Source organism: Rhincodon typus, chromosome 1, assembly GCF_021869965.1.
Source record: "Rhincodon typus isolate 14 chromosome 1, sRhiTyp1.1, whole genome shotgun sequence".
NCBI classification, from domain to species: domain Eukaryota; kingdom Metazoa; phylum Chordata; class Chondrichthyes; order Orectolobiformes; family Rhincodontidae; genus Rhincodon; species Rhincodon typus.
This window is the reverse complement of record NC_063332.1, coordinates 49,546,967-49,559,819: the sequence shown is the minus strand read 5'-3', so window position 1 is coordinate 49,559,819 and position 12,853 is coordinate 49,546,967. Positions and strand designations below refer to the sequence as shown.

The following is a 12,853-nucleotide window of genomic DNA, read 5'->3' as shown; positions in this document are numbered from 1 at the left end:
GGAAGCTGCAGTTAAACTGTACCACTTTTTATTTATCCACAGTGTAATGTGAACACACAGATTAAATGGTCTTAATTGATTCTTAGCATATTGTTTTCTTTCATGTACTTACTTCTGGCATTGGATTTGTTGAATTAACACAAAGTTACAAATCAAATGTCGCTGCTCATCCTCACAGCTACAGTAAAGGAACAGCACTGGGACGTTAGCTCATTTCACAGACTGAATTATTAGATTGCTCTATTTATTTTTCTGAGTTGTAATAGTCTAAACCCTTCAATTTGGTCAGATGAGCTTCAATGCTCTTTGTATACCCTGTGATACCACTGGGATAGTTCAAGCCCAATTCCTGTTAAATGATAGCAACACATCTCCAAATGTGCCAGCAAAGAACTGTAAACTCCTGTCCCATAACAAACAGGAACAGGAGTAGCCATTCACCATATCGACCCTGCTGCACCATTCTATCATATCACCCAATTCCTCAAACTGCAACAGTTGGTAAGGAGAGAAAAGATGAAGCTCAAAGAGCAGTGATTGATTAAATATTAACTTGCATGTTCTGTATTTGATGCTAAGGGGAAAGGTAATACTGAAAGGAGATCCACTATTTAAAGGTGCTGAGCATCAATGACGAACGGGAAAAAGTAAAATTTCAGCAGATTGATAGTAGAAGGAGGAGTGCTGCTGACTTTAAAGATCCTGATGATGGACAAAACTGACTGAGCTGGCTGAGCCCTAAAGGACATAGCAGAGAGACTGGGTCTGCGGATGGCAGTGAGGTAAACAAAGGCATGGATAAAACTACTTGACCATGTACTCCAACCTACCGGCAGTAGATGGATCCATCCATGGCCATACATGCAGGAGTCACAATCACACGGTCACTGTTGAGACAAAGGCTTGTCGTCACACTGAGCATACCTTCCACTATGTTATCTTCATGCTGATTGGGACAGAGTTCGAACAAATGGGTTCACAAGGCGATGTGAGCCTCAGTAGCAGCAGAACTTTACTCAACCACAGGCTGTAACCTTGTGGCCTGACATATCCCCCACTCAACTTTACAATCAAGCCAGGGATCAACCTTGGTTCAATCAAGAGCGCAGGAGGGCATGCCAGTACCTACGCTAGGCATAGCTAAAAATAAAGTGTGAATCTACAACACAGAGCTCCTTGTCATTGACCCATCTACATAAGATCATGGATGTATCACAGAATTGGTAAAGCACAGAAGGAGGCCTTTCAGCCAGTTTTGTCTGCACAAGCAAATCAAATTAGTTCGGGTTGCTTCAAATGGTGCCCTTTATCTGATGGCTGAAAAGTTCAATGTGTGAAAGGCAGATTTTGCCTCAAGTGCCACATATGAACTGATCATCGGGTGTCACAGTAATTTGCTGCTACTGGAATTCGTAACTGTTGCCTGCTGACTGTCATGGTGGTGCACATTGATCTACAAGTAATGTCACAATTACTATCTGTCAGTGACCTGTGTCTCCCAGGTGTGAAAACTGGTCATGGCAGCCTCACCACACAGGAGATTCTTAGGTACATGACCAACTTCCATCCTGTGAGTGTGCCTGAGCCAGCAAAGTCCCCTCTGCCCAATGAGTGGCTACATACTTGCAAGATTTGTTTTCGAAAGCACAGCTGTATTCTTGATTTTGTCCTTGTTTGAAGTGCCCAGAATGCGGTGAAAACAACAGAGATGATAGTTGTTGAGCTTCTTAATAGCTGGGAGTTATCCATCTTTCTCGACCATACTACAAAGGTGCTTTGAACACAAGCCTTGTAAACCAGCTTTGTGGTATTAGAGGCAACTTGATTCTTTTCGATGCATGTTTCATTTGTCATCCAAAACGGGTAGCTGCTTTGCTTGTTGTATGAATTGGCACCTTAATCACAAGACAAATTGTCAGCATGGACCAAAGGTAGCAGAATCTGCGAACCACTTACAGCAGGATTATATTTAGAGCAATCAAGAGCAGCAATGTGACATCCTGAGCCGTAACCATATTTTTAAACACTTATGGTAACACAGAACATATTACAACCACAGGAGAGACAATTCACAAGTCTTTGTAGCTGAGTTTCAGTGTGAGCAATTAATCATCAGTGTAGAGGAATCTCTGATCACAACATGCGTATTTTTGTCCTCGCTTGCAGACTGAACTGTTTGTCGAACTTGCCATCTGAACGAGCATGCAGATGAACACCTTCCATAGGTCAAAGGTCAGGATCATGGAGAAGAACATACCCAACAAGGTGGCAGCCAGGACTGTTCCTGTTTCAGTCCATTCTTCAGGCTGTCATAAATGGTATCATTGAACTATACAGCACAAGATGTGCTGCCCAGAAAGGACTACAGGACTACCTGCATGCTAAAAACGAGAACAGAAAGTTATAGTCAGAGCTGAAAGATTCCACAACTAATCAAGCAGATTGAAGCTCTGCATTCCTCTACACTCAGTCATGAATTGAGATGAACAATTAAAAAACTAATAGGAAGAAACTCCCGTCCTGAATAAGGCCAGAAGTCAGCACATCAGTATAACATTGAGGTCATCTTCAGTCAGATGTGACAAATGGATGATCCATCTTGGCTTCCTCCTTAGGTCCCCAGCATCACAGATGCCAATCTTCAGCCAATTCAACTCACTTCACATGATATCAAGAAACATCTGAATGTATTAGTTACAGCAAAGGCTTTGTGCATAGACCACGTTCCGAATGCAGTACTGAAGAATTGTGCCTCAGACAAGCAACAACACTAGCAAATCTGTTTTAAAACAACTGGTACCCACCTGACAATGTGGAAAATTGCCTAGCTAAAGCAGAAAAAAAATGCAGTTTGATTAATTATTGCCCCAATAGTCTTCTCTTGACCATCAGCAAATGAAGAAGGCTGTTTTCAATGGTTTTATCAAGTGATAATTAAATAGTACTAACTTGATCTCTGATGATCTGTTTTAGGTCACATTAAGCCTTGGTTCAAATATGGATAAAAGAACTGAATTTAAGAGGTGAGATGCAAGTGATTGCTGTGGACAGAGTGTCGCATTAGGGACCTCTGATAAAATTGAAGTCAATGTGAATCAAATGGATGATCCATCTGGGCTGCCTCTTCAAGTCCTCAGCATCACAGATGCCAATCTTCAGCCAATTCAACTCACTTCACATGATATCAAGAGCCAACTGAATGTAATAGTTACAGCAAAAGCTTGTGGTATACAGAACATCGCAACTCTAGTACTAAAGAATTGTGCTCCGGGCAAGCTACACTGCTCCACTGGATGGAGACATACTTAGCACAAAGGAAAGTTGTTTTGATTGTTCGAGTCCAATCATTTTAAGGACCTCAGCTGAAGGCATTCCTCAAAGTAGTGTCCTAGGCCCAACAACTAGAAGCTCCATGTTAATGAAGTGGTAAGCAGCTCTGCCTGGCATGCAGGAGACTAGGGTTCAATTCCCTGATGATCTCTGTGTGATGGGCTAAATGTGAATACAGTTTCTTAGCGTTCCTGTGGCACTGTGGTAGTATCCGTACCTCTGAGCCAGGAGACCTGGTTCAAGTCCCACCTGGTCCAGAGGTGTGTAATAAAATTCCTGAGTCATACAGCACAGAAACAGACCCTTTGATCTCACTCGTCCAAGCTGACCAAGGGGGTTTCTTAAACTGAACTAATCCCATTTGGCCCATATCCCTCTAAACCCTTCCTATCCTTGTACCTGTCCAAATGTCTTTTAAATGCTATAATTGTGCCCATCTCTACCACTTCCTCTGGCAGCTCTGTCCATATACACACGGCGCTATGTGTGAAAAAGTTGCCCCTTTGGGTCCCTATTAAATCTTGCCCCTCTTACCTTAAACCTATGCCCTTTAGTTTTGGACTTCCCTACCCTAGGGAAAAGACCTTGACTATTCACCTTATCTATGACCCTCATGATTTTATTTGAAAATATCAACCACCTTCAGCTGCTTCCCGCTATCATAAGGTCAGAAATGGGGATATTCACTGGTGATTGCACAAGGTTCAGCACCATTCATGACTCCTCAGATACTGAAGCAGTCCATGTCCAAACGCAACAAGATCTGGAAAAACTAATAAATAGCACCATTCACACCACACAAGTTTTAGGCAATGACCATCACCAACAAGAGAGAATCTAATGATCATCCCTTGACATTCAATGGCATGGCCATCACTGAATCCCCCACTATCAACATCCTGAGGGTTACCTTTGGCCAGAGAATATTACACAATATGGCCATCTGATGCTTGGTTGGATATTCATAGACAGCAGGGCTAGGAGTGGAACCCTCTGTTTCTATTTCACTTCCCTCACCACATCAAGAAACACAAACTCTATCCCATGTATTTGACTTCTCAGTGTTCAACCAGCTTTTCTTTGCAATTTATTATTCATTTCAAGAATTTAGAATTTCATTTTTGTCAATATTAGGATAAAATACGAATGTTTTCATTCACAGGCTTAAAACAACAAATCTTCTGATTCATAAAATGAAGGTGTGACAAGACCTCTGGCCTCTTGGTCATTGAAGTACACTGACAGACTTCTGTGTCTCCTCCAACAAACCTGCTAGCAGTGAGGTGACAGCTTTGATGAAGCAGGTCTTAAAGGCCTGTTACAATGCCAGTTGCCTTAGAACTGTCAGCAAAGCTGCTGAACAGATTTCTCATTGAAGAACGCCACTTCTCTTTGTCAAATTCTGTCATGGGATATTTATACATCCAGTGGAACAGAAACAGCCTCATCGTAATGGTTTATCCAAAACATGAGAATTCAGACAATATCACGCTTTTCCAATTAAGCACCAGAAAATCGACTTAGTTTAAGTGCTTCGACTAGACTAAGACTTAGCTTAACCCATAGTCTTTTTGATTTAGAATCTTAGCACAAGCTGGAAATTGCACCAAGTTTGTATTTGTAGAAATAATACAGAACAAGTATTTAAATTTCAGTTGCAGACTAAACTCTATTTAGAAAAGCCCTGTCATTCTTTCTTTGAATTCATTCATAGGATGGGAGCCTTGCTGCCTTTGCCAGCATTTACTGTCTGTCTCCAATTGCCATGGAGAAGGTATTTATGAACTGAAACCGTGAACCATAGCTGTCCAGGTGGTGTAAGTACACCAATAGGGAGGGAGTTCCAGGATTTTGTTCCAGTGACACTGAAGAAATCATGATATAATTCCAAGCCAAGATAATGTGCGGCTTCTGGGTGAACTTGCAGATAGTGATGATTCCATGCATCTGCTGCTGTTGTCCTTCAAAGTGGTGAAGGGCGGAGTGTTTGGAAGCTGTTGTATTAAAGGAGCCTTGGTGAGTTACTGAAGGGTACATTGTAGATGGTACACACTGCTCTCACTATGCACCGGTGGTGGAGGGAGTGTATGTTTGTGGATATAGAGCCTCTGAAGACAGCCTGCTTTGCCCTGGATGGTGTCAAGCTTAGAATCATAGAATTTTACAGTATGAAAGGAGACCATTTGGCCCAACACGTCTGCACCGGCCCCTGAAAGAGCTACCAGCTAGTCCAATTCTCCAGCCCTATCGCAGTAGCCCTCTAAATCTTCTTGAGTATTATTGAAGCTCGATCCATCCAGGCAAGTGGAGAATATTCCATCACACTCCTGACTTATGCCTTTAGATGGTGGACAGGCTTTGAGGAGTCAGGAGGTGAATTACTCACCATAGAATTCAAAGCCTCTCATCTCCTGCTGTAGCTGCAGTACTTACAATGGCTGATCCAGTGCAGCTTCTGGTCAATGATAAGCTCACACTTTAAGACTTCTAGACACTTTTTGATGGGTTGACATTTCTTGACACATGTTGATACCTCAACAGATCAAAACATTTTGCTAGTTATTGATAGTTCTTGACATGCTGCACAGTTTCAAGGAGAAACACTTATACACAATCGTCGCCATCCTGAAAGGATGCTGGATCCTTTCCCTGCCGCAATCCTAAAGGAATCCTGATTCCACCCCCCCACCATCAAGATGTCTTGGGACCATATCCGCAAGGCTATACAGCTCTCCAAAGGGGCACTGCGTCAGTCAAAAGCTATATACTGAGACATTACCTGCTGTAATCTCCACATGCCAGTTTCCAGCCAGCAGGGAGACCAGAATCCGATTTCAGTGGGATGCAGCAGCAGATCACTCACAGGGGCAACTGCATCCAGGAATCACACACAGACATGAAATATGATTTGGCCTTGGCCCCCAGCCTCCCCCATGAAACTGAGAGAAGCTGGGACTGTGGAGGGATTTTGGGGTGGGGGGAGGGGGGTTTGTGGTTGGTGAGTAGACAGCATTTGCAATTCCGGAAACATGCCGGTATTTTCACCAGAGCAGACACACTCTCCATCCTAGTAAAAAATTGGAGCCCTTGTTTGCTGAGAAAATATGATGAACATTTGGCATTTCAGACAGGTAAGGTTTCCTCTCAGGAACAAGAAATTGGAAACTTAGAATCGTAGAATGGTTATACACAACCGAACGCCATTCAACCTGTCATCTCCCTGTCAGGATTACAACGGGAAAATATTTTTAACTGTACGCAATTAACAATCTCAATCAATGTGGTTTCCTCACCTGCCACGTATTCTATGTCATGTTTAAATTTACAGAACTATTTGCGGCTTAAGTAAACTATCCATGGCCTTGTGACAAAGTCACTTATGAACAGAAGTTGTCAAATATGGAAAGGTGATCACTTTCCTACTTTGATGCTGTTTTCATTCATTGAGAATTATGAAAGTCAACTTGCAGTCAATCCTTCCCTTGAACTCTACATCCCAACTTTAAGTGTGCCAGATCTGAATTTCCAAATATAAAGTGGTTCTTTGTAAATTATATGCCAGACTTACACCATTGTCATCTTCAGGAGTCAATTCGTACTGATGACGCGATCGATTTTTCATGTCAGCGGCAAACTTGTAAAACTCTGGCTTTGCTGACCTCAATAGAGTCACAGTCTGAAGTGACTGGTACGCTGCTTTGGCTTCAAGATCAAATTTATCTCCTTGTTTCCATGATCCATTTCCTAAGAATAAAATGAAAGATTTTCAATCTCACTCTAAACAGTTTCTCAGTGGTTGAAATTAGTTTGTAAACATTCAACACCCTTCAGACATAATGTTTCTGGCTTCTATTGCACTAAGGTGATCCTAATAGCTGCAGTGCCTCATAAAACTCAGTCAATTCTGCCCAAGGTACATTAGCAGCATAGATTCATAGATTCATACAGAGCAGAAAAGGCCCTTTGGCCTATTGAGTCTACACTGACATAACTACAACCAAAAGTGCGCTAATCCCAATTTCTTGCACTTATCCTATATTCTTGAATGTTGTGATAGTTAAAGTCCTCAACCAATTTTTTTAAAAGTTTGTAAGGTTTGTATCCTATTGCTAAGCCAGTTTCTGATCTATTTCCTGTGTGGGACCTTGTTGAAAGCTTTGCTAAAATCCCACATCAAGTGAACTTCCCTCATCCACACATGATCACATTTTTAAAAAATTCCACCAAGTTTGTTTGGCATGACCTCCCTCTGACAAAACCATGCTGACTATCTCTAATTAACCCACACCTTTCCAACTGGGTATTAATTCACTCCTTCAGAATTTTCTCGAATCGTTTCTGTACCACTGACATGAGACTCACCGGTCTGTAATTTCCAGGGTCATCTCTACCACCTTTCTTGAAAAGTGGAACCACATTTGCCATTCTCCAGTTCTCTGGCACTTCATCCATGGCCGAGAGGAATGATAAATTTGTGTCAGTGCCCCTGCAATTTCTTGCCATGCCTCCCACAGCAGCCTGGGATGCAATTCATCTGGGCCAGGGGATCTGACTGTTTTTAAGCCTGACAGAGCCTCTAATATCTCTCCATTTCCTATGTCAACCTGTGCAAGTTCCTCACAGTCCCTTTTCCTGAATTCCATACCTATGTTCTCCGTTTCCAGAATGAAGGCCAAAGAGGAGTATTCATTCAACACCCTTCCAATATCCTGCAACTTCACACACAGGTTGCCTCCTAAGTTCCTAAGGGGCCCTACTCTTTCCATGGTTAACCTTTTCCTTTTAATGCATTTATAAAGTATCTTAGGATTTTCCCTAATCCTGTTTACGTTCACAAATCCTTTCTCATGTATTTTTTTGCTTTTCTAATTGCTTTCTTCAGTTCCCTCCTGCACTTCCTGTATTCATCTCGGGCTGCAGCTGAATTGCTCCCTTTGAGCTTACTAAAGGTCCTACTCTTCATCCTCATCCAGTCCTGAATTGTTCTCTAAACCTATTGCTCCTTCATTTCATTCTAAAGGGCACATGTTGGACTTGTACTCTCCCTAGCTCCTTCTTGAATGACCCCATTGCTTCGCTGTACACTTACCTGCAAGGAGCTGTTCCCAGTCTACTATAGCCTTATCCTGCTTTACTTTAATAAAATCTGCCTTCCCCCAATCCAAAGCCGTCTCTTGCAGGCCATCTTTTTCCTTGTCCAGAATAAATTTGAACCGTACCGTGCTGTCGTCGCTGTTGCCTACGTGTTCCCCCACTGCCACATTGAACACTTGTTCAGCTCCTTTCCCCACAACCAGATCCAGCACTGCACCGTCCCTTGTTGGGCCCTCTACGTATTGGTACAACAAAAACCCCTAGATACATTACATAGAAACATAGCAGGCAGGAGAAGGAGGAGGCCATTCAGCCCTTCGAGCCTGCTCTGCCATTCATCATGATCATGGTTGATCATCCAACTCAATAGCCTAATCCTGCTTTCTCCCCATAACCTTTGATCCCATTCGCCCCAAGTGCTATATCTAGTTGCCCTCTAAGAAATGTGCCCTCGCTAAACCCTTAACATTATGACCACCCCAGTTTATGTTGGGAACATTGAAATCCCTGCGTATAATTACCTGATTATCACTCTTACACACCTCTGTGAATTGTCTATATATTTGCTCCTCTATTTCCTGTTGATTTTTTGGGGAAAAGCAAAGTAGCTGTACCCTTAACATTCCTAAGTTCTACCCACAAAGCCTTGTTTGAGAACTCTTCCAAGATGTTATCTCTCTTTACTGCAGTAATTGATTCCTTAATTAATAGTGCTACAACTCCACCCTTTTTACACCCCCCTTTGTCTCTCCTAAACATTCCAGACCCTGGAATGTTGAGTTGCCAGTCCAGCCCTTCCCTCAATCATGTTTCTCTAATGGCAACGATATCGCACTTCCATGTGTCAATCCACGCTATTATCTCATCAGTTTCACTGCTTTATCAGAACAGCTGTGACAGAGCTGGAGAAACTGGGAGAATGGAAAACAGGTAGAGGGGTGTGGGGATGCATAGTCAAGGTAACCGGGATATTGGTGGATATTGGTGGCCAGCCTATCCTCAGAAATGGAAACAGAGATGTTGAGGAAGGGAAGGGAGGAGTCAGAGGTGGACCACATGAATATTACAGCAGAGTGGAAATTAGAGTGAAATTGATAAATTTTTCCATTTCTAGACGAGAGAGGGAAGCAGCACTGATGGTGTCATTGATGTACCAGAAAAAGAGTCTCTGGGTGAGGGCCCGAGTAGGGGTAGAACAAAATATATTATGCATGAGTTGTATATCTTTCGGGAACCTGTGTTATATCATAATAAAGAACATAATCAGAGTTGAAATATTGAAGATTACTGACATTGGATAATACAGTGGAATTCTTGGAAAGAAATATAATTACCATATATGCTGCTGTTGAAGAGTTCGATATTGAAGAATACATAGTCTCCAGTGGTCATTCCCTGTCGATGTGCTGCAAGCATGATTTTCCTTATGGTCTGACTACTCGCACACATAATCACAACTGAAGATAGAAACAGAACATCTCTTTAGGCAAGGAAAAGAGCAAATGTAATACAGGTACATCTTCCAAACAAACTTAAGATGATTTAACATTTCCCCCATTCTCTGCTGATGATATTAACTCATACAGGGCTATAGTTATACAAGTGCTTTCCCAAGTAATTATTCTTCAAATGAAAATATTGACAGTGGGCATTGGCAATCTATTCAATTAAAGCAGGCATTGTTGTATAAGAGAATGAATCTCACCGAGTTAATGTACATGTTAAGTTGACTCCACCCATTCTACTGATATCACACACTATCTGTGGGTGCAGCAAAAAATTCTATTCTAGCTTTTAGAGGGAGCAGATGTAGCAGTCCCAGCTCCTTGAAGTACAAGTAATTATGCCTGACCACATGTAGTTCTACTTAACGGTTATCATGCAATAAACCTTATTATTTAAGAATGGTACCTCTTCTGTAAATAATTAACAGTGATATATGCTCTACCACTAATCACTAGACCGGCCTAAGACAAGGCAAAGTTCAAGGAGGATTGGTGGCAGTGAACTATCTCAAACAACCCTTATCCAATACCACCTACTGCTCAAGGTGGTAAATACTACAAGGTACAGAACCAGTCATCTGGGAGAATACTACAGTCATTACAATCAAGCCTCTCTTCCAACATCTATTCATGCATACCTTCCTTTAGCTCTCACTGAATAGCTAACTGACAGTGAATGATAGTCAGGAGCAAGAAACTTCACTTTGTTCATTCCTTATGTTAAGAAGCATCAGGAAGAATTTAATTGCTCCCACAGCAGCAAGTTTGGAGATGGGGCAGAGTTGGCCATTTCACTGGACTCTTTTGCCATCCTGTCCAACTGACTGAGTGTATGTGGGAAACCTTGTGTATAGCCTTCCAACCTGGGCACAATCCTTCAGAGGAAGGGTCACCGGACCCGAAACGTTAACTCTGATTTTTTTCTTCACAGAATGTTGCCAGACCTGCTGAGCTTTTCCAGTAACTTTGTTTTTGTGCACAAATTAAGACCCCAAAATTAGAAGGTTTCCATCATCTCAAGCTTATCAAGCTCAAACTTGGAGACCAAAACAGACTACAATTTAAGCATTTTAATTGACCTGCTTCAAAAGCAACTGACATGTGGCAAAGCCTTCACTTTCTATTAACTCTTTGCCTGATAATGAATTCTTACAACATCCACATCAATGATGCAAGATCCAAATCTAACACTGTACTGGGTAGTGCATTTATCACTAATAATGAAGTAACTTCCAAACTCATGTTCTGCTTTTCTTTCCTGCTTTCTCTTCCATATTCTATTTAAAATAATAAGTTTCATAGCAAAAATTAAACAAATGAAAATGATTAATTGTGAGTCATATCTGAGTGTACATAATATACAAGTAAACATACATATGCTTTGTATTTTAAGTTAGCAATGCAACTAAAATAGATTGATTTACAGAAAGATCTGTATGTTTATAGCATCTTTCATTATACCAAAGTACTTTACAGCCAATGAAATATTTTTTTCAACTTTATTTACATTATTTAGAAACACAAAACTGAATGTGTTGTATAAAACAGCAATGGTAATCTGATTTTAAAAAGTACTGTGTTAGCTGTAATGCGCTTTGGGACATGACGAGATCAAGAAATACAACGCATCATTGCAAGTTCCTTTCCATTCCTTTATGAAGTACTGCTGGTCTAGTCCTTTTCTTGCCTGTTTTAGGCAGCAAATTCACATCAGTTCTTGTATGGTATAACCACAGGATAAAAATAAAAATGTACAATTACAGAGTGTCTTTAGCATTAAAAAAAAACCCAGTGAACACTGTAGGGAATGGTGCAAAAGTAATACGCTCAAATTCACAACAGGGGAGCAAAATGGGACAGCAGGAATCATGAGGCTGAAATAAAACAAAGAACTGTGGATGCTGGTAATCTGAAACAAAACCTGAAATTGTTGGAGAAACTCAGCAGCTCTGGCAGCATCAGGGTCACTGGACTCGAACCATTAACTCTGCTTTCCCTCCACAGATGATACCAAATCTGTTAAGTTTCTCCAGCAACAGGAATATTGTGTGCAGGTTCGATCTCCTTCTCTGAGGAAGGCTGCTCTTGCTGTCAAGGGAGTGCAGCGAAGGTTTACCAGGCAGATTCTGGGGATGGTGGCACTGAGGAGAAATTGAATAGGTCAGGATTGTTTTCGCTGGAGTTCAGACAAATGAGGGGCAAATCTCATAGAGACTTATCAAATTCTAACAGGACTAGACAGGGTAGATGCAGGGAGGATGTTCCCAATAGTGGGTGTGTCCAGAACCGGGGTCACAGTATGAGGATTCGCGGTAGACGATTTAGGACGGAGGTGAGGAGACATTTCTTCACCCGAAGAGTGGTGACCCTGTGGAATTCATTACCACAGGAAATAGTTGATGCCAAAAATGTATTCAAGAGGTGGCTAGATATAGCACTTGGGGCAAATAGGATCAAAGATTATGGGGAGAAAGCAGAATTAAGCTATCGAGTTGGGCAAACAGCTGTGATCGTGACGAATGGTGGATCAGGCTCAAAGGGACGAATGGCCTCATCCTGCTCCTATATTCTATGTTTCTATGCTTCTATTTGTGTTTATGTATCATAAGGCTGAAGTTGTTTGCTTTTTTTAAATTGATTCGTAGAATGTGGGCAACAATGGTAAGGCCAGCATTCATTGTGGAACCCTAATTTTACATGAGAAGGTGGTAGGGCCTTAGTTATTTTTTGAACTGCACCAATCCACATTGTCAAGGTACACACACCGTGTTAGGAGTTGGGAGAGAGTTCCAGGATTTAGATCCAGTAATTGAGAAGGAACAATGATATAGTTCCAAGCCATGGTGACGTGTGACTTAGAGGGGAACCTGTAGATGGTGGTGTTACCATACATCTATTGCATTTGTTCCTCTAGGTGGTAAGGA

At 41.7% G+C, this 12,853-nt stretch overlaps 1 protein-coding gene across 3 annotated transcripts in view; it reads right to left on the bottom strand.

Annotated features, from left to right (window-relative positions):
- npr3 (natriuretic peptide receptor 3) overlaps nucleotides 1–12,853 on the bottom strand; it is a 72,006-nt gene that overhangs the window by 37,590 nt on the left and 21,563 nt on the right. For all 3 annotated transcript variants that reach the window (XM_020519441.2, XM_048595511.1, XM_048596121.1), the window contains exons 2-3: nucleotides 9,759–9,881; nucleotides 6,899–7,074 (exon numbers count right to left, since the gene is read on the bottom strand). In XM_020519441.2, the coding sequence (XP_020375030.1) occupies nucleotides 6,899–7,074; nucleotides 9,759–9,881 (299 nt within the window). The remainder of the gene's footprint in view (nucleotides 1–6,898; nucleotides 7,075–9,758; nucleotides 9,882–12,853) is intronic.